The sequence below is a fragment of the Bubalus bubalis genome, chromosome 18 (genome assembly GCF_019923935.1).
Source record: "Bubalus bubalis isolate 160015118507 breed Murrah chromosome 18, NDDB_SH_1, whole genome shotgun sequence".
Lineage (NCBI taxonomy): Eukaryota > Metazoa > Chordata > Mammalia > Artiodactyla > Bovidae > Bubalus > Bubalus bubalis.
In genome coordinates, this window is record NC_059174.1 from 8,790,177 (window position 1) to 8,811,809 (window position 21,633).

The 21,633-nt window shown below is 46.9% G+C and overlaps 1 protein-coding gene across 3 annotated transcripts in view; it reads left to right on the forward strand.

The window, feature by feature from the left end:
* Positions 1–21,633, forward strand: part of CDH13 (cadherin 13) — a 1,055,068-nt gene that overhangs the window by 26,141 nt on the left and 1,007,294 nt on the right. Inside the window, exon 1 of one of the 3 annotated variants that reach the window (XM_025269790.3) lies at positions 16,295–16,522. The exons of the other annotated variants lie outside the window; for them this stretch is intronic. Within the exon in view, the coding sequence (XP_025125575.3) occupies positions 16,478–16,522 (45 nt within the window). The 5' untranslated portion in view covers positions 16,295–16,477. Of the gene's footprint in view, positions 1–16,294; positions 16,523–21,633 lie in introns of those variants that run through there. 3 annotated transcript variants of the gene reach the window in all.

The following is a 21,633-nucleotide window of genomic DNA, read 5'->3' on the forward strand; positions in this document are numbered from 1 at the left end:
ACCATGACCTGTTTGTCTTGGGTGGCCCTACACGGCATGGCTCATAGTTTCATTGAGTTAGACAAGGCTGTGGTCCATGTGATCAGTTTGGTTAGTTTTCTGTAATTGTGGTTTCCATTCTGTCTGTCCTCTGATGGATAAGGATAAGAGGCTTGTGGAAGCTCCCTAATGGGAAGGACTGCCTGTGGGGGAACCGGGGTCTTGTTCTGATGGGCCGTGTTCAATAGATCTTTAATCCAATTTTCTGTTGATGGGTAGGGTTATGTTCCCTCCCTGTTGTTTGGCCTGAGGCCAACCTATGGTAGGGGTGACGACAACCTCCTTCAGAAGGGCTTATGCTAGCATTGCTGTATTCAGTGTCAACCCACGCCTCCGCCAGAGACTGCTGGACACCCACCGCAAGCCTGGGTCAGTCTCTTGGGGGGTCACTGCTCCTTTATCCTGGGTCCTGGTGCATACAAGGTTTTATTTGTGCCCTCCAAGAGTCTGTTTCCCAGTCCTGGGGAAGTTCTGTAGTCAAATCCCACTGGCCTCCAAGGTCAAATTCCCTGGGGGTTCTCAGTCCCTTTGCTGGATCCCCAGGTTGGGAAATCTGTTGTGGGCCCTAGAACTTTCAGAACAGTGTGAGAACTTCTTTGGTATAATTGTTCTCCAGTTTGTGGGTCGTCTGCTCGGTGGCGCTATGGTGGGGCTAGTCTAACCCATTGTCTAACCTTCTCCAAGAGGGCTTATGCCATATGCTGGGCCTCCTAGGTCTGCTGCAGCCAGAGTCCCTGTCCTTGTGCCAGGCCACTGCTGACCCATGCCACCTAAGGAGACGCGCAAACGCTCAAAGGCAGGTCTGGCTCAGTCTCTGTGGGGTCTCTGGGTCCTGGTGTGCACAAGGTTTTGTTTGAGCCCTCTGAGCATCTCTGGCAGGTATGGGGTTTTGATTCTAAACGTGATTTCACCCCTCCTACCATCTTGTTGGGGCTTCTCCTTTGCCCTTGGATGTGGAGTATCTTTTTTTGGTGGGATCCAACATTCTCCTATAGATGGTTGTTCGCCAATGAGTTCTCACAGGAGAAGATGAGCACACATCCTTTTACTCTGCCATCTTGGGTATGCAGGTCAGAAGCAATAGTTAGAACCGGACATGGAACAACAGACTGATTCCACCTTAGGAAAGGAGTACAACAAGGCTGTATATTGTCACCCTGCTTATTTAACTTATGCAGAGTACATCATGAGAAATGCTGGACTGGATGAAGCACAAGCTGGAATCAAGACTGCTGGGAGAAATCAATAACCTCAGACATGCAGATGACACCAACCTTATGGCAAAAAGTCAAGAGGAACTAAAGAATCTCTTGATGAAAGTGAAAGAGGAGAGTGAAAAAGCTGGCTTAAAACTCAACATTCAAAAAACTAAGAAAATGGCATGTGGCCCCCTCACTTCCTGGCAAATAGATGGGGAAACAATGGAAACGGTGACAGACTTTATTTTCTTGGGCTCCAAAATCACTGCAGATGGTACCTGCAGTCATGAAATTAAAAGACACTTGCTCCTCGGAAGAAAAGCTATAGCCAACCTAGACAGCGTGTTAAAAAACAGAGACATTGCTTTGCCAACAAAAGTCCATCTAGTCAAAGCTATGGTTTTTCCAGTAGTCATGTGTGGATGTGAGAGCTGGACCACAAAGACAGCTGAGCACTGAAGAATTAAAGCTCTTGAACTGTGGCTGGAGAGACTCTTGACAAAGAGCTCCAACCAGTCAATCCTAATGGAAATCAATCCTGAATGTACATTGGAAGGACTGATGCTAAAGCTGAAACTCCAGTACTTTGGCCACTTGATGCAAAGAGCTAACTCATTGGTAAAAACTCTGATGCTGGGAAAGATTGAAGGCAAAAGGAGAAGAGGGCAACAGAGGATGAGATGGTTGGATGGCATCACCAACTTGATGGACATGAGTTTGAGTAAGCTCTGGGAGTTGGTGATGGACAGGGAAGCCTGTTGTGTTGCAGTCCATGGGGTCACAAAGAGTCGGACATGACTGAGCGACTGAACTGAACTGAAATGTGTACCTAAAGCAGTCCAGATGAGCTATCCTGTACTGAGGCTGTTGCACACCTCGGCTGGCTTAAGGGAGTAACTTAAACCAGACAGCTGGAGGTCAAGTGCTGGCTCTGCCCCTTGTTAGCTGCAGGACCCTGGGCAAGGGAAGCCTCTAACTCTCTGTGACTCACAGTTTCACCTCTAACAAGATCCAAATAATAGAACTTACCTCCTAGGATGGCTGGAAGGATTCACTGAGTGCATGCATGTAAAATGCTTAGATGACACCCAGCACAGAGTAATTATGAAATATACATTGTTATGGAATTCTAAGTCTCTTCCCTTGTGCTTTCTCCTCCTTTCCTGCCTGTGTTTCACCAGAGTTCAGGTCAGTATTTATTTTATCTCACATTTTTTATGTTGTTTATTGGCTTCCCCCACCATCCGCCTCACTAGAATTCAATTTCCTTATCTGGGACTTTCATCTGTTTTGTTCATGACCGTATTCTATTTCCTGGAACAGTGTTTGGCCTGGGAAAGGGACACAATCAATTCTTTTTAATGGTTGAGAGAATGAATGGATAAATGAAAGAATTAAAGTGTTATTATCCTGTGGACCCTAATTGTATTCTTGATTAGTTCTTAGTGATAATGGGCTACCCACCCAATCTTTCAAAAATTGTGAGCATAGCAGTGGTGTTTTATGATAGTAATGGTGATATTAACTTTCTGAGGATTAAGGAGTATTATATCTACAAGATACCGAGGGTAAAGTGCCTGCTAGTGACATTATTATTGCTTTGTATGGTGTACTTTCTCCTCCAGGACACCCGGGTACCCCCAAGGTTTCTGACCGTAAGGAACCTATGATTGATGTAACTGAGAGATAGGGCTGATCCAACAAGAACTGTGCAGTCTGGTTCTCTGGTTCTTTCCATCTTGAGGGCAAGATGTGGCCCTCACCATGTGGCCAGGCCCTGGAGCTAGAGCTCTTTGGTGGCGGCTCTCTGGAGTCAGTGAGAGCTTTACCATCTTCTGGCCGGTTACCACTGCTGAGTACACCTCATCTTAGATACCACAGAAGGGGCTGAGACTGAGACATTTAAAACTTCAGTGGTTGTTGTTGTTCAGTCCCTAAGTCCTGTCCAGCTCTTGGTGACCCCATGGATGGCAGCATGCCAGGCTTCCCTGTCCTCCACTATCTTCCAGAGTTTGCTCTCAAATTCATGTCCATTGAGTTGGTGATGCCATCCAACCGTCTCATCCTCTGCTTCCCTTTTCCCCTTTTGCCTTCAATTTTTCCCAATATCAGGGTTTTTTCCCAGTGAGTCAGCTCTTTGCATCAGGTAGCCAAAGTATTGGAGCTTCAGTGGACAGTCCCTTAAACTGTACAGGTGCCCAGTTCCAAAACCTCGATGACCACTGTCTTCTCCTTCTCAAACTGCCGGGTGGTTGTGTGAGGCCCTTAAGTTCAGGCTGGTTTCATAGAACACGAGGATTGAAGGGATGGTCTGTGGAACAGCTAGCCCAACCCACTCATGAAAGAGGTCCTTGGAAGGAAAGTTATGACCAACCTAGATAGCATATTCAAAAGCAGAGACATTACTTTGCCAACAAAGGTCCGTCTAGTCAAGGCTATGGTTTTTCCAGTGGTCATGTATGGATGTGAGAGTTGGACTATGAAGAAAGCTGAGCGCCGAAGAATTGATGCTTTTGAACTGTGGTGTTGGAGAAGACTCTTGAGATTCCCTTGGACTGCAAGGAGATCCAACCAGTCCATTCTGAAGGAGATCATCCCTGGGATTTCTTTGGATGGAATGATGCTAAAGCTGAAACTCCAGTACTTTGGCCACCTCATGCGAAGAGTTGACTCATTGGAAAAGACTCTGATGCTGGGAGGGATTGGGGGCGGGAGGAGAAGGGGACGACAGAAGATGAGATGTCTGGATGGCATCACTGACTCGATGGACGTGAGTCTGAGTAAACTCTGGCAGTTAGTGATGGATAGGGAGGCCTGGTGTGCTGCTATTTATGGGGTCGCAAAGAGCCAGACACGACTGAGCGACTGAACTTAACTGAACTGAGGAGTTTTGCATGAGTAAAGTCCATTGTATAGCAAACTGTGAAGTAGAAACTCTCAGCAGCCCCTTTTGCTTAAGAGACATCCAAGATTTGTGAGGAGTTAGCATTTCTGCGAGGTGAGAGGCAGGGTCTGTCTCTTAATTAACATACAAAGAGAAACAGTTGATGAGCTGGTTAAGAGATGGTGTTCTGTAATTGAGGGGTCCAGATTCAAGCTCTTTGTCCACTACTTGTATGCTTTAGTTTACTCATTTGGACTAAGTAAGTGGAGTTAGAAATAGAACCAGCCTCTTAAATTTTCATAAGTATTAAATAATCTGACACATAAAGAGTGCTTAAGTATTAGTCGCTCAGTCATATCCGACTTTTTGTGACCCCATGGACTGTAGCCCGCCAGGCTCCTCTGTCCATGGGATTCTCCAGGCAAAAATACTGGAGTAGGTTGCCATTTCCTCCTCCGGGGGACCTTCCCAACTGTACATAAAGGAGACTTCATTAATGTGCATTAGAGGATACCCCAGGTTAACTATCATAGAAAACTGTCTCTTGAGCCTTTAAATTCTATACCAATTCTACACCTCTAGTTGGCTGACTGTTTCTTTATTTAGGTTTTAAGGTGAATGACCTGGGGCTATTTGTTTCCATCAACCTGACTGCGAATCTAAAGGCGCAGTTGAAATGTCTATTTTTCTTGCCATCCTCAGAAGAGATTGCTGTGGATCTACTCTACGATTCTCATTCTTTTCAGCTTACAATACAAATAGCTTATTATTTTTTGCAACCTATGTCTTATAATAAAGCAGTGCTGAAAAATTAAATAGAAGAATGTTCAGTTGCCAAATAGGCTATGAAAATGATTTGCTGGTGGTGATTTTTAAGCTTGATTCTAAATAGATTTATGGAGAATGGCGCTTGGAAGACGTGGTTCAAATTTTGCTATTTAAAGAGTGCTTAGACCAGTGAATTATCACTATTATCAATGAAAGTTAGCTATTAATTAATTATAGTTATAAGAAATAATTAAATAAAAATAAAAGATACTTCAAATACATAAAATAAGTAATAATAAAATAGTAAAATTTTAAATAAAACAATTCTCAATTAATGCTACTTTTCTTTAATTATTCCCACCACGCAGCTTAGAATTTGGCAGATGGCAAGAGCTCAATTGGTGATGAGTTAAGTTAGCTTGCCTAGAAAGTGACAGAATGGAACTTAAACCTTGTGTATCTGACTCCAAAGACTGTGCTTTTTAACAAGCAAAAAAACTGAGGCTTGGAGAGAACTGACGTATTCCCTGCTGAGGCACAGGTGGGCCGTGGAGACTGGCGTAGGACTCAGATGCATGGACTCCCTGTTCAGTGCTTTTCCTTCTATCCACCCACCCCACCCTCCAGCACAGGTTTGTCTGTCACTGGTCACCAGTAAGAGGGGATAATCATATTTCGTAAACAGCCATTTAAGATATTCAAGTGTTTAACAACAAGAACAACAACAACAAAAAAAACAAAACATGAGTGTGAAGTACTTGGAAGAGTGCTCGGCACTTAACAAAGATCACAGCTCTTAAGAAGATCAAATGTGCATGTATCAATATATAGATATTCTTTTGAAGTGTGTTTGGCACTGGGCTTTTTGAGGATGTAGGTGTGAATCAGACTTGGTTCCTTACCTTAAGAAGCTGGTAGTCCAGTGAGGGACCCCAGTAAATTAATTATGACGTGGTCTAAGTACAATTAACTCAGCCTGGGTAGATCTGAGGCGACTTCCTGGAGGAAGTGGCATTTGAGAGGATTGGTCCTTAATGATGAGCTATGACCCAGCAAGTGGACCTAGGCCAGCACAGGAGAAATCCAAGGAAGCAACACATGCAGAGGTCCTGTGGGATGCAGTAGCCTTGCATGAGGTGGGGTGAATGGCAGAACGTTCTGTATGGCTGGTGCCTGAGTTATGCTGGGGAGATAAAGCAGAGCAGCCCGGTGGAATTGTTATGTATGACACTGAATGCCAAGTTAGGGCTTTGGAACTGAAGGCAGTGGGGAGTCACTGAAGGTTTTATGTGTATACCAGGAACAGATACAGGAACAAAACCCAAGAACAAAGCTTCTGTCATTCACTGCTAAGTAAAATAATGTCTAGTTCATACTAGATGCTTGATGCTGCTGCTGCTGCTAAGTCGCTTCAGTCGTGTCCGACTCTGTGCGACCCCATAGACGGCAGCCCACTAGGCTCCTCTGTCTCTGGGATTCTCCAGGCAAGAACACTGGAGTGGGTTGCCATTTCCTTCTCCAATGCATGCAAGTGAAAAGTGCAAGTGAAGTCGCTCAGTCGTGCCCAACTCTTAGCAACCCCATGGACTGGAGCCTACCAGGCTCCTCCATCCATGGGACTCTCCAGGCAAGAGTACTGGAGTGGGGTGCCATTGCCTTCTCCGAGATGCTTGATACTCATGCTTTAATTGGAAGTCAGATGGGGATTAATTACTTACCTGGATTCCAGAAAAATAATCCTTTTTTGTTTTCCTTTTTTACTATATCTTGCTGCTTATTATCAAAATAACTGCCAAATGAGTGAGTGAACAAAGAAATGAATAAATAGTTGTCCTATTCTACTTTCCACATAAAGAGAGGCATGATTCACGGGCATAGAAGGCCTGTTAGCTGGGAGCAATTAAGTTAGGGAAGTCCTAAAATAAATAACCTTTTGGCCCCCAGGGAATAATAACTGGATCATGAGCATCTTCTGGGAATTTGTGAAGACTTGCCTCTTCACCCTTCAGGCTCCATGAGAAGCAATGAGAATTCTTTGTCTTCTCTTTTGACATTCTGTGGTCTTCAGAGTTTCTGGGGGACAACGAGTGAATCAGTAGATTCATTACGTGCACAGGAACCTGGCACTTTGAAAGGCTTTAGATGAATTCCTGACCTGCGAAGTAAGAGAAATAGCGTGAAAATACTCTCCCACGTCGTCCTCAAGTGTCCCGTCAGCCTCAGAGTTTTCTTCTCTTCACCCTTGGGAAAACCGGTTCCTGAGTTCACCTAGCGGGGCACCTTGTTCTTTGCAAAGAGGATAGACAGTAGTTTAATTGGTTCACTCCCAGGGCCCCTGGACCCTTGACCTCATGGTTTACACAACATAAGACTGAGGTGTGTGCACCTAATCCTGACCACATTTTTGCTCAGTGCTTCTCCAGCAGCGTTCTGCAGTCTTCAGCCATTGGATTCTGCGTGGTACTCCTAAGAGATTAATGCATCTGGAGATCCATTGGTCCATCTGTTCTCATTGGCCATAAGATCATGTGCTCATTCATTTCTTTAAAAGAAAGAAAGAAAGAAGATTATTGAGTGCCTGCCTGTCATGGACCAGGCCTAGTTCTAGGTCCTGGAGTACCATGATCCGTAAACAGATATTTAGTTATCATCATGAAACTCATACTGTAGTGAGGGAAACAAACATAGAAAGAAGTGGACAATAAAATGAAATAATGACAAAGGATGGGAATAAATAAGGAAATGAACTGATGAGGGATGGCTTCTCCTCTGAGGAGGTGATGCATAAACAGAGTCTGGGAGGATGGACAACCTGGAAGTAGAGGAACGAACATTCCAGAAAGAGAGACTAGAATGTGCAAAGGCTCAGGTGTAGGGAAAAGCTTGGCCTGCCTGATGACTGAGGGACGAGCAGGGCGCGGTGAGCGAGGGGACAGTGCAAACAGGATGAATTTGGAGAGGGAGACAGAGGAGAGCTTTGCAAGTCCTTAGGGGCTGTGATCAATTTCCCTTTTCTGTCATGTGCTAGGAGAGAATCTTATAATTCAAGACACACTCACTTTTGAATTTTATGCGATAGAAACAGTAGACAAAACGACCGTGTGGAGTTTGGGGACTGAATGGGGACGCATGGTGGGTTAACAGTTTGAGAGCCACTGCTCTGGGCAATGGATGCTGGTGCTAGAGGTGCATTGGTTGATAGTTTGCTGCGATAATTATGAGAATGACAAACAACAGATGTGCAGGCTGAGCAGGCCCTCTCCTGCGCACCTGCACTGTTCTATTGACGCAGCCCACTCGCGTGTACTGTCTGCTCAGAGCCAGACAATGTGTGGCCAAGGGGTGTTCATGGGAGAGAAAGACAGATGTCATCCCTGACATCATGGAAATTGCACGCTGGACATTTGAACTCCATAAAAGCTCAGCTTAAGAAACAAAAAGGAGTGTTGGATTTGCCTTTTTTGGTTCTCATTTGATTAACTTCCGGCAGCTGTCACACATTCAGAATCATTAAAATATAGTTTTCTGTGCTTAACTTGCTTCCACAGATTAACTTTCCTCCGCTCATTATGGTGGCCTTGACCTCGGTCTATTCATAAAAGACCACAGAAACCATTAACCGGGTGGGTTGCTCTTTCTAGGAGCAGCACAATTTTATCTACTAGAGGCATTGGCAGATTTGGATTGCATTGTAAATAAATTTATCCACTAGAAACATTCAGGGATCTGCCTTTCATTGTAAATAAAATTTCCCAAGTAATTGTTAAGTGATGGCCTCACAATTATACTGGCACAAGAAAACCAGCCAGAGACAGATTCAGTGGCTTTGCAGTAAATATTCAAATAGGAGCCTAGGGTTTTGCAAAGAAACAGCCGACATGGATTAGGCGGGTTGACAGAGAGGACTATTTGGTGAGTTGAGAAATCATGAAGGGCTTGGAATTGTAAACACGAAACATCGGTCATACGTGTAAATGTTTATGCTCTTAAATTTAAGTATTCACCTCTTAGCCCAGGGGTCCTCAACCTCTAGGATCTAATTCCTGATGATCCGAGGTGGAGCTGATGTAATAATTATAGAAAATAAAGTGCAAAATAAATGTAATGCACTTGAATCATTCCAAAACCATCCTCTCCCCCCTCGTTCATGGAAAAATTGTTTTCCAGGAAACCAGTCCCTGGTGCCTAAAAGCTTGGGGGTCACAGATTTAGCCCATTTCCTGAGCTGCACATAGTCTCAAGAAGAGGGTTCCTTTATGTATCAGTCAGCTGTTGCTGGATAACACACACACACACACACACACACACACACACACTATGGCATGCAGTAGTAAGCATTAATTCCTTTGGATCCATAGGTTGGTTGGGATTTGGCGATCTAACCTAGACTCTGCTTCTCACTGAAGATCTGTGGATGGGTGGGGGTGGCTGAGCGTCGCCTGTTTCTTGTTCTCCTTGAACCAGTTGGATAGCCAGGGTATGCTCTTTTCATGGGGATGGCACAGGTGTACGCGAGCAAGCAGAAACACATGAGAGCCCTTAAGCTCTAGACTCAGATCTGCACACTGCCACCATCACCTTGTTCTGTTAGCCGAAGCAAGCCATATGGTCAAGCCCAAAGTCAGCGGTGAGGGAGTTAACGCCACCATTAATGAGGCATGGATTAGATGCAGGGGAGGGCAAAGAATTGGAGCTCAAAGGAATCGCCTGTAATATAATAAGTATGTTTCATTCATCTATCATTGTCTACATTTCTTTTAGGTGCCAGACACTGCCAGGCAGCAGGAGAGATGGTCATGTAATATTCCTGCATCCCTCACTGGTTAAAAATCTAAGAAAGAGAATTCTGGCTCTTTTATATGGTTTTTATAATAGTTTTCTAAGAAGTCTCGCTTCCTTAGTTATGGCCTTAATGCAATCCATCCTCCACTGTGGCCAAAATGAACTTCTTAAAATGTAGATGAGATGTTGAACTGTCCCTTTAAGCAGTTTGGGTGATTTCCCTTCACCAGTAGGATACAGTGCAACCTCCAGATGTTGACATTTAAGTTGATCCTAACCTGAACCCCCAAACTGACCACACTTGCCTTCTGCCATCCCTTTGGTCATCAGTCTCTCCCTCCAAGTATCCCCTCTTCCTTATCCCTGCTTGGGACCACAGGCAGGTGGTGGGTGGGGGCCAGGGTCCATGGTATCACTGGAAGGCATCTTGCTGAATGCACACTAAGCATTATCTGTCAGTTATAAATAATGCCCCCACTGGCCAGCTCCCACCCCACACAAACACGGCCATTTGCCATTTTGCCTAGAAGAGATTGTGAAGAAGAAACTTCAAATTAAGTTAGAGGGAGGTGTTGAATTGGAGCTGCCTGATGCTATTATTTAGTTTCTCATCAACAGGTACAAAAAAGGACAGCTTTTGCCAAGTAGAGACTATAATGGTTTCGTTGTTCAGTGGAAACCAACCACAGAGGAGCCCTTGGCTCTCCTTAAAGACCTCCCGAGCCCCCAGAGTTCTGGCTACGTTGCCTCTCTCGGCACCTCCCACAGCACATTGTAATAGAATGATGTCTTTCTCTCTGTGAGTCATATTTTCTGAAGCACACAAACCATGCTTTTTCATTTCTTCCCTGTTGCCTAGCTCAGTGGCTAATATGCAGTAGGCACTTTATGTGATTTCTTGAATGAACGAATGAATCTATGTGAGTGAGTGCGGGAGAATTCTCTAGAGGAGTGATTCTCCAACTATGCATATGAAAAGCTTGTAAAACAGAGATTTCTGGACTCTACCTCCCCATTTTTTTTTTTTTTTTTTTGAATTAGTACATCTGGAGTGAGGCCTGAGAATTTTCATTTCTAACGAGTTCTTAGGTGATGCTGATGCTCCCAGTCTAGGGGCCACAATTCGAAAACTGCAGCTTTACCATACTGATGCTGAGATGATTCTCTGTAGAAATAACCCCAGTCACTAATTTTGGGTAAGGGAGACACCTAGAGGGGGGTTTTAACAGTTTCTAGTTCACAGGATGAAATTGGCGGCTGAATGTCCAATTTCTCTGTTAATACCAAGCCCCCTTTAGGAATGGAGTCCTAAAGACAAGTCAGTTGAACTGAGATCGCCTAAAAGTCACTCCCTGTTTTATCTCTTGTGCTAACGTGGAAGTCATGATAGTACTAAATGCATTCAGAGGACACGATAATAGTGCCATACCTCAGAAGCCAAAGGAGTATTTTCTGTCAAATTCTTAGATGTCTAGGCTCTTCATACATACATTGAGGAAATTCAGAAAGCTGTCTCACCCCAGGTGTCTTTCACTGAAGATCCCCAAGCACCTAGCTGTCCACCCTAGTCTCTGTGGAACGTTCCTTTCTTCATCTAATCCTACTCTAGACCATCATAAGACGAACTTGCCTTGTCATAGGCTGAATTAGGTGGCTAAGTGGCAGTGAAGATTGTCAAGGTCATAGGATGCTTTCCATGTGGGAGGACTGAACTGTACATCAGAAAGTATGTCTGGTAGGACATTGCATGTAGGGGAGGTTCATATCAACAGCACTATCATCAGTACAGAAGCTAGGTAATGCACCTTCTCAACAAAAATCATTTGAGCACCTACTATGTGCCAGACTCTGTTCTGGAAGCTGAGCACACAGCAGCAAAAGACAGACATGGGACTTACATTCCAGAGGGATACACAGATGCAAAAAAAGCAAACGTGGTAATTGGTTAGCTATTGCTGTGTAACAAACCACCCCCTGATTTAGAGCGATTATTTATTTTTAGTTCATGTAACTGTGGGCCAGCTGATCTGGAGGGGCTCTGCTACACTTGCTCAAGCATCTCTGGCTCCATGGGGGTGTTCTCTTCTCTCACGACCAGTGAGCTTGCCCATGAATGTGCCTTCGAAGGCATTGGCAGAGGCCCTGGCAAGCAGCAGCTGAAATGTACAGGGCCTCTTGGGGCTTTGACTTATAGATGGCCCTCCATCACTTCTGCCACATTCCATTGGTCACATCGTGTTCTTGTGGCCAAACCTGAAGTTAAGGGGTAAAGGTTATCGGTGCAGTTGGAGTGAGTAATCAAGACAATAGTGCATGTGTCCGTCTACAGTCTAAGGTCAAGTAACATAAAGGGAGAAACAGAGCAGGTTTACGGCTCGCGAGCAGTCGGGTGTGCTTTTGGGTGGCCAGGTGCGGTGGAGGGTGTGCCGCCACCGCCCTGGTACTTTTAGCAGCCACCCCACTGGGAGGCGGATAGCATCAACATCACGCTGTGTCGCAAGGCTGTTCAGGATGGGCTTCTCTTCCCGCTGTCCGAGCATATCCCAGTTACCAAGGGCTCCTGGCACACCAAATTAGGGCATCTATTTGGTTTATCACTGTCTATGCAAATGCCTCATCACAGCAGCACATTCAAAGATACCACAGTTTGAACAAGTTCTCTCTGCTGGACGATACACCAGTTGCCTCCTTTCCGTATACACATACACAAGGACTTGTACACAAAAGACACAAGCACTACACCTACCCATATGGCCACCTCCACACACACAGGAAGGATGTCTTTGTTGTGTCAGTCAATGAGAGGAAACAGTCTCAACCCCTAGCATCTCAGGAGACAGATGCTGACTGTTGGATGATTCCATCAGCTCCAAAGCCAGAATGAGGTGCCCAGAAAAGGAGTGTGAGCTTGGAATGTGTCTGAATAATGCAGACCAAGCTTCTGGGGAGCCCACAGCTGCAAAAACTGTCAGGGGTTGGTGTGGGCTGGGGTGGGATGAGATAGAGTCAGGGTAGGAAGAGGGGTTTTCAGCTTCGGTATTTACTTGCCAGCATAAATCTATCAGTTAAAAGACTCATTAGGGAGCTGAAGGGAAAACAAGACAAAACAAACAAACAAAACTGGATTTCTTCAGATGCCTCTAATCATTGGAGAGAAATGATTTTTCTTCTATGTTTGTTGAACAAAACGATATCTTTTGTTTTTTAGCAAAATGCACGTTCTCTGAGAGTAGAAGGGAGTAGGGGATAGAGGGGGGAAGTGACATCAATTTTTATATCAGTCCTTGGAGTGTTATGTTATTATTCCCATTTTATTGATGAAGAAACTGAGGTTCAGGGAGTAAAAGCAGCTTGCCCAGTATAAATAAAGTCTGGAGATTCCAATCAGGTTTCATTTTGTGGACCGATCTTTTTGGCTTCCTAGCCGCTGTGAGTTTCTAGAGGTGAGCTTCAAGGCCTGAAAAGACTCTTGAAATTAACTCTCCTCAGCCCCCATAATCCACCCTGTGGGGACTGAGACAGAAGGGAATGGAGACTGGCCCGTGGGGTATACTCAACTGAAATCAGATGGGGTTGGCTGGAGCCACTCTGCCTGCCAGTAGAACCGCTCAGGACAAAAGCCCAGGACTCTGGGTGAACGCTGGCACAGGTCCTGGCCGGTGACAGAACGAGCAGGCCTTCAGCCAGGTGAATCTCCATCTGTTCTCACCGGTCTCATCAGGTGCATGAGGTCAGCAGCAGCCTGGGAATCATGACCTCCGGTTGCCTGTTACGGGTCACACCTTAGTTTTATGTAGAAGTGACAAAGTTGAGGACAGACTGGAACATGGTCCTTGGCCAAACCAAGCTCTCTGACAGATTATTCCCCTCCTTGGGGAACAGCTGGCAATTGGCCCACTGGAGGCACCACGGCGCAGCCCTCTGACTCGCTTAGGCTCATCTCGAAAAAGCTGCTCTAGCCTGAGCCTCCTGGGGCGGGCTGAGGCCTCTGCTGCGGCTGCAGTCGTCCACCTCGCCCTCTGTCAGTTTTGCTTCCCTCCTTCTGGCAGTGGTGGCAAGAACATTCCCCCATAAGCCGCCTGCACAAATATTCATCTCAGTCCCTATTCCAGGGAAACCAACCTGCCTCACACTGGTGATTAAGTGCTCCAGCCTTGACGTGACACCTGTCACTTTTGCTCCCAGCTCATTGGCTAGAACTAGTCACACAGCCCCATGTAAGCACAAGGGGGCCGGCAAGTGCCACCCTGCACAAAAGGGGGAAAGCTGGAGCTGTTTGGTGAGGAGCAGTAAGAAAGATGGGGTGGGAAGACCACAGAAAGGGCCAGCAGAACAAGAAAATCAGCAGTGCTGCTTTGTACCTTGGACACACCCTCCCCTTAGTGTGCTTTCCTACCCAAGTGGCTGCATGAGGAAAAGTGGCTGCAACATCATCCTTCTGCCCTCTTTATCCCTTGTCATGGTTGATCATCTCCCAAGCTGCCCTCTTCTCTCTCTGTCTCTGTGTCTGCTGAATCCATGGGCTCAACCTAGGAGCCTTCACTGGAATGGATAAAAATTAGGGTACTCTAGGATGCTTTGATCTGAAGTCTGTCTCACTTCAGAGTACTCCATTTTACTCCTATTGGTGGGTAACCTGGGGAGGCATCTCCACACATGTGGGTGCCCAGCTGGGACAATCGGATCAGCTGTCCAAGGCTGACTGCGCTTCTCAGAGACTCAGAGGTGGGTGCCAAAAGAGAGCAGTGGAAAGCTGAAGAGATTGGAAGCAGCAGCAGCCACCACCTTTCTTGGGCTTTTCTGGGGGGTATTTGACCAACATTGCCATCTCTTGGACCAGCGTTGGCCAATGCAGCTGGGTGGTCAGATGGCACTGCATCTTGATCAGTAACCTTGGGACCACATGAGATGACCTTGCGACTGAACTGCTGACAATGAAGAAATTTTTAAAAGGGCATCAGTTTACATTTATTGAGTGGTTATTTTGTCACTTAATCCTCAACAAACTTATGAGTTCATTACAATTTATGTTTCATTTAACCAGTGGACAAACAGAGGCACACAGAGTGGGAAACTCCAGTGGCAGAGCTGGAGGTCAAACTTTGAAAATATTGCTCCAGATTTTTCACCCCACCCCACCCTCTGCTACGTCTTGATTAAGTCTAGACATCTATTTAATGCCCTTATGACTCTCCATGTTTCAGGGCCTGTGTCAGACTTGGGGAATACAGCCCAGCCCGCTAGATCTCAGCATGGTCCATTGCTCAGCGTGCTGCTATATTAGATGTCGCATCATACGGAGAAGGCAATGGCACCCCACTCCAGCACTCTTGCCTGGAAAATCCCATGGATGGAGGAGCCTGGTGGGCTGCAGTCCATGGGGTCACTAAGAGTCAGATACGACTGAGTGACTTCACTTTCACTTTTCATTTTCATGCATTGGAGAAGGAAATGGCAACCCACTCCAGTGTTCTTGCCTGGAGAATCCCAGGGATGGGGGAGCCTGGTGGGCTGCCGTCTATGGGGTCACACAGAGTCGGACACGACTGAAGTGACTTAGCAGCAGCAGCATGCATTTAGTCCAATTTTTAGAGTCAGGGAAATTATGTCAGAAGGTATTTGTTTACTTACACATAAAAGAACTAGTAGTCTTATATGTAGTCTACATGTTTCTCTTGTTGCTTTGGCCACTGGGGATCTCAGATCCAAACAGGAGGAACTACATTAGAGTTTGGGTTTAGTATTTCAGTTTTCTGAGTTTTTCCTCCTGACCCAGGTTTTTTTTGGTTGTGTAAATTCTATCAGAAAACTGTCCTTTGTAAAAAAACTTGAAAATTTTTTTAGAAGGAGGCTGTATGGAAATGACAAAGCAAGGACTTTAATACACATTCTTAAACTCCTACTGTGAAAGTTAGACCAAAAGATCCCTCTTACCCTCATTCCCAAAGCACCCCACTTATAAAATCTCTTGAGCAGTGGCTACTACTGTTCCAAATCCCTGGAGATAGCTAGAAGCTTCTAAAAGAACACATCCAGATAGAGAAAAAAAAAGTTTCCTCAAATCATGGCCTCAACTTTGGTGCCAGATGCACAATTGTGGAGCAGGCGGCCAGTCAGGCTCTCACCTGAGCAGTTAATAAAATCTATTGCCCCTTGATGGATTTTTTTTTCCCTGCAAGCTAGAATTGATCTGTCGTCTTGGTGATTTGTGAGATGGCAGGGAAACACCAAACACCATCATAACTTGGGCCACGTTAAAAAAAGAAAATAAGAAAGAAAAAGAAAAAAAAAATCCACCACCAAGTCTTTCCAGGCGTAGAAAGGACTGGAACTGCTGGGGTGATTTTATTTGATTTATTGGAAATAAAGTGGATCTTATTAACATTTTAATAAAGAGAATCTCTTGCACTGGGCTGCAAGTGGCCGCCAGTCCCCGGTGCAATTCCATTCTTTGGAAAAGTGGCATCAGCTGGCGTTGCCCAGCGTGATTTGTGGGGCTGGGCCCCAACAGTCCAAAAAAGCGAACTGGCTGCCTCCTGCGAGGGGCTCGCGCCAGGCGAGGTGCTCGCCCCGTATCTGCCATGCAAAACGAGGGAGCTTTATGAAGGAATCCGTCTTGTAAAGCCATTGGTCCTGGTCATCAGCCTCTACCCAATGCTTTCGTGATGCTGCCGCTGATCTATTTGGGAAGTTGGCTGGCTGGCGAGGCAGAGCCTCTCCTCAAAGCCTGGCTCCCACGGAAAATATGCTCAGTGCAGCCGCGTGCATGAATGAAAACGCCGCCGGGCGCTTCTAGTCGGGCAAAATGCAGCCGGCAACTCCGTTCGTCCTGTGCGTTCTCCTGTCCCAGGTAGGGAAGAGGGGGCTGCTGGGCGCGCCCCGGGCCCCTTTTCTGCATTCCGATTGCCTGGCGCGGGCTGGGCGAGGGGGCTTTCGTAGGGTTGGGGGACTCCGGGTGCGGCGGCGAAGACAGCTCGGGGGCTCAAAAGGGAGGTCATTCTCAGCCCCTGAAATCCTAGGGCGGTGGTGGGGGTGGGGGGGCGGAGGGAGGTGGTGGTGGGCTGGCGGTCTCCCACTCTGGCTTGCGTGTGTGTGTGTGTGTGTGTGTGTGTACGTTCAGGAGAGGTGGAGAGAGCTCCGAGTCCTTTTTTTTTTCGCAAGCAGGGGCGACATTCTCGCCTACATCAAGTGGGGTAACTTTGATTCGCCTCCTCAGTAGGCTCATGCATTGGCGAGACTCAGTTGGAGGCGACTCCAAGGAGTCGTGGTTTCCCCCAACCCAGCGCCGATCGGGGAAGCGCAGCTCGGGTCCGGACTGCGGGCTGCCGGGCTGGAGAGGCCGACCTGGTATCGCCGACTTCCCGGGCCGCCCGGGCCCCCTCGCCCGGCCGGGCGGCGAGCAGGAAGCCGCCTCGGGCCAGCCGAACGCCGCAGCCCGGCTGCCGCTGTCGCTCAAAGGCGCCAGCCGCGCCCGCATCGGGGTCCGTTCCCTTCCTGACCTCGGGCCCATAAGGGCCGAGCTCATCCCTTCGCCCGGGCGCAGGCCCCAGCAAAGCCCCCTTCCCTCCTGCTCCCGCTTTGTCTAGCCCCCTGGAACTACCGCCCCGAGCCTCGACTGCCGCTTCTGCGGTGTTCGAGGGCGGCGCGGAGCGCGGAGAAAAGTTCAAGCCTTGCCCACCAGGCTGCAGCTGCCTGTTAACCCTCCGAGCTCTGAGGCGCCAGAGAAGGGCCGGCGACCCGGGAGAGGGGGGCGATGGAGACTTGGTCCTTCTGCAACCATCTCTGAGATCTCAGGAAGTTTATGTGCAGGAAAGGAGGCCAGGCTGGTGGTGCTGGTCGCGGCAGGCTCAGCCCTGCCCTGGGGCCCGTTTTCTGACAGCGCGGTGACCCAGTCCCCCGGCCTTCCTGGCAGCCTACGGGACATGGCATGTGCTGGCAGCCTACAAGTGGGTGGATGAGATGGGGGCAGGGCCAGGCAGAGAGGAGGGAAGGAGACAGGGAGTGCCCTGGGGTGTTGGGAATGGGTGTCGAGTTCCTGGCCAGGACTGCTGGATGCCAGGGCAAGAGGCACACACATGTGTGAGGGTGTGAGTGGGGTGGGGGGTAGGGAGGGTGAGGCCGCTGGAGTCCCAGGCAGGGGCTGGCTGGACTGCAGAGATGCAGTGGAGCCTTCTGAGGGGAGACCAGGGAGGCATCCACTTTAGGAAATGGGTCAGTGTCCCAGGAAGCGGTAACCATGGTGATGACTCTGTGTGGGGCGGGTGAGGTTGGATCATGGTGCCTGGGGACAGAGTAGGGTGCCTGGCTGGTGAGTCCACTCCCAGCTCATGACTTCTTTCTTCCCTGGATCCACAGCCCTCTACAATCATACTCTTCCCTACTAGGGTTTTGGGCTGATTCTCTTGAGGTCCCTGTAGCTTTAAGTCCTGCCACAAATCCTGTGCCTGTCTGTGAGCCAGTTTTCTAGACTTTCTGGACTCTTCACTATCTCTGAGGAGGCGTGTGTATATGTGTACGTGTGTGTGTGTGTGTGTGTGTGTGTATCCTAATTTAGTAGGGTGTTCAGAGCATGTCTCTGATTCAGACAGATCCCCTCTGTGTGCTGGTGCTACCACCTGGGTAGCTTGCTTAGCCTCTCTGAACTTCTAGATTCTCCATGGTGGAGTAATTCTGTCACCTTCCTAGGATTGCTAGGCAGATTGGATTGCATTCAACAGGATGCCCTTGGTAATGCGTTTAGCACCAGGCTTAGCACTCTGGGAGCTTTCCGTGTCTGGGAGCCCTTACCACCACCTGACCTAGGACTTTACTGCCCTCTTCTCCATGGACATGTTTGACCTCAGTTTGGATTCCAGGGTTCTGTCTTCCTCTGAGCAAATCAGACCACATGACAGCACCCAGCAATTTCTGTGCTCTAGGGAATGATGCCTTTGGCAAAGCAACTGGTGTGTCTCTTCTCCCAGGACCTGCCTGGCACAGGTGGCTTTTGAAGGCTGTTGGCTCTCTCAGTTTCTTTAGGATGGAGGAGCAGAGGTTTTACCTCGAATTCAATTGACTTCCCTGAGACGCTTATTTCTCTCGTACACTGTTATTCATAATCGGAGCAAATGTCCACCTTAGGACAGTAACCGATATCCTGGTAGCAATAGTACCTTGCAGGGAAATCATTGTGGTGCAAATCAGTTAACCAGCAAGAAGTTCAAATGCAAAGCTCTGTGTGACATAGTGAAAGGTGGGGAGAGTCTGGGAGGCTTTGAGCCTACAAGCAAAAACAAAACTTTTCCCAGGCAGAGAGAAAACATAAGAAAGGGGAAAAACAATGTAATAAAGCAAATTAGTCACTTGGCCTTAGTGGTGTTCAGGCAAGTATGTGTGTGTTTTTCTACCACCGTTGAAATACACTGGGTCTGGTTTTGGAAGCCATCAATCTCTGTAAGTTTATTGGCTAGGTTGCTGTTTTAGGCATTTTGGAAGAGGGAAGAGGAATTCAAAGCAACAATGGCTGGAAGCTGGCAAAGCAGAGAAGCAGTCACCTCTCTTCTCCCCTGGGGCATTTTGGGAATTTGGCTATGGTAAATAATGAATGCAAAACAAATCAAGAGAGGCCTGAGCTAGAAATTCCACTGCAAACTGTGATTCCCCCCACCCCCAGCCCGATTTGGGTGTCACATCTAGCCAAAAGCTGCAACAATGAGTGAGTAATCTCCCCAGAATTAGGACTGCAGGGAGTGGTCCAGGTTTGGAGAGCAGTCACTTGGGAAGTGACTAAAACTATTCCATGGCATTCTGAGATGTTGGTTTAAGATGGGGAGGTTTTTCTTGGAGTCAGAATCTTGATTTTCAGGGTGTTAAATGAGAATCAGTGTCTTCTTATGCCCCTGCAACTTCATATATTGTATTTTAAGGGAAGAGTTTACTTGCAGAGCCCTTTCGTTGGGGAGGAAGGATTGTGAGCATTGCAGAGAGATCTCTTGCTCTGAGATGGGTTCAACATGTGACAGCCTGTAAGATTCCAAAAGCGCTGGGGAAACAGATATAAGTGGTGAAAGGAATTGCAAAGTGGTAGTGTTCATGTGTCTGAACAATTTTTTTTTTTTTTTTAGCAAGTCCCCAAAGAGACTTAATAAACTGCAAGGCTGAGTATGTGATCTGGAATTTATGTAATGCCACAGTCTACATTAGAAGCCCCAACAGTCATCTTAGCTAATATCTCCCTCTCTGCCTCCCTCCCTTCTCTCCTTTTCTATCTTTAGCTCGTGGGTTTTCCATTAAATAAAATCTTTTTTTCCCCCCTGGAAATATCCTCTCTGTGTTAACAGCAAAATTGCCCAACAAACCAACGCACTCAGTAACTGCATTATCTAAAAGTACCAGTATTGGGGTGTGAATGTTGAGTCTCAGTCTGAAGTTCACTGTTGAGGTAAAAGTACAGCTGGTTCCTTGAGAATATATTTCTTTCCCTCCTTCCAAAAGACAGTTGCTTGGGGAGTCTAGTTAATTTCTGTATAGTGGAAGCTAAAGAAGAGGATGAACTAGGGATTCAATTCACATCTGAATGACAACAGCCAACAGTCGTTCATATTTCTGTGTTTGTGTGTGGGCTCATCTCTGTGTGTTTTGATCTTGTTTTAATACCTGTTGAAAAATTTCTCCAGAAGAGGGCTCCATCCACAGCATTACAAAATTCTAAATCTACCTCTCATATTTTGAGGAATTTCAGTGTAAAAGCTCCATCAAAACCAAAAAGTGTTCTCCTTATTTTCAGTTCTTTTCTACAAGCTCCCGCAGTGAGAAGTCCTGTCATTTTGCACAAATTATCTTTCCCTCCTTTTTTCCCTATTGTTGTTATTCTGTTCTATTTTACTCTTCAACTATCTATCCCCTCTGAGTATTAGAGCAGGGAACGTTTCGAAGACCCTGGTAGACAATGCAATATGAAATGTGAGGAAGTTCTGAAATTTCCTGGCGTTTGACTTTGGTTGAACCTGGTTTTATTCTTTAGGCAACCAGACACACAGCAGGCACAGTTCTGCCTGTGAAAGGAAGTAATCTTCCCCATTAGGTCACTACCCAGAAAAGCGAATCAGTAGCCAGGTCCACTCATCCTGCAACACCAGTTGAAAAGGAGAGGGAAATATCGGCCTGTCATCCAATTACAATAATCAGTTGAGCAGAATCAATCAGATGACCACTGGTTTTTGCATTGTTTCCACTTAGCTGTCAGCAAGGTACCCACACACCTGGGAGACTCTGACCCTCCTGAAGGATGCTGCCAATACAATTCTCCACTCCTTGTCGCCTGTGTAGCCTCTGGGGACCTCAGGCCTGGCTCCGCATATCTGCACAGACTGTACAAATGATGACTGGCTGGACTGTAGGAGCCCTGGACCTTCACCAGATATGAAGTAGTGGGTTTATTCTAGGGTTACGGTGGCAAGTGCTTTCTTTCTCTACTGAGAGAAACAGCTAAGGGCAGGCGAGGGAGAAGAAATGACATTTCAAACTTGCAATGCAGACTGAGCCAAGGCTCACGGAGATGAATGGGTCACCTTTTGGCTTAGCAGGTTCAACCTTCAAGATATCTGCTTGGTGGGACTGAACGCCATTCATCCCAATTCTGTAACTCTTGTTTCCAGGGGGAAGTTGCAGAGTAGAAGCCACAGGCCAAATGTAGCTCATGGATGTATCCTGTTTGGCCCAAATGTTTTGAAAAGTAGGATATTGTATATTTAAAAAACAACAACATGTTTCCTGCATTTCTTAAAATGTCAGAAGGTCAGGCAGCCCAAGAAGCACATTCCCACAAGGCCACAGTTCCCTGGAGCTGAGTCCCTGCTGCCCCCTTTAGGACCTGCCTCTGTACTTGGCCACAATCCCCGCCACTCCCTACCACCCACCCATTCCACTGTACTCAGCTATTTCACCTCCTTGCCCTTGTAGGCCTTTGCATCAGGAACTTCT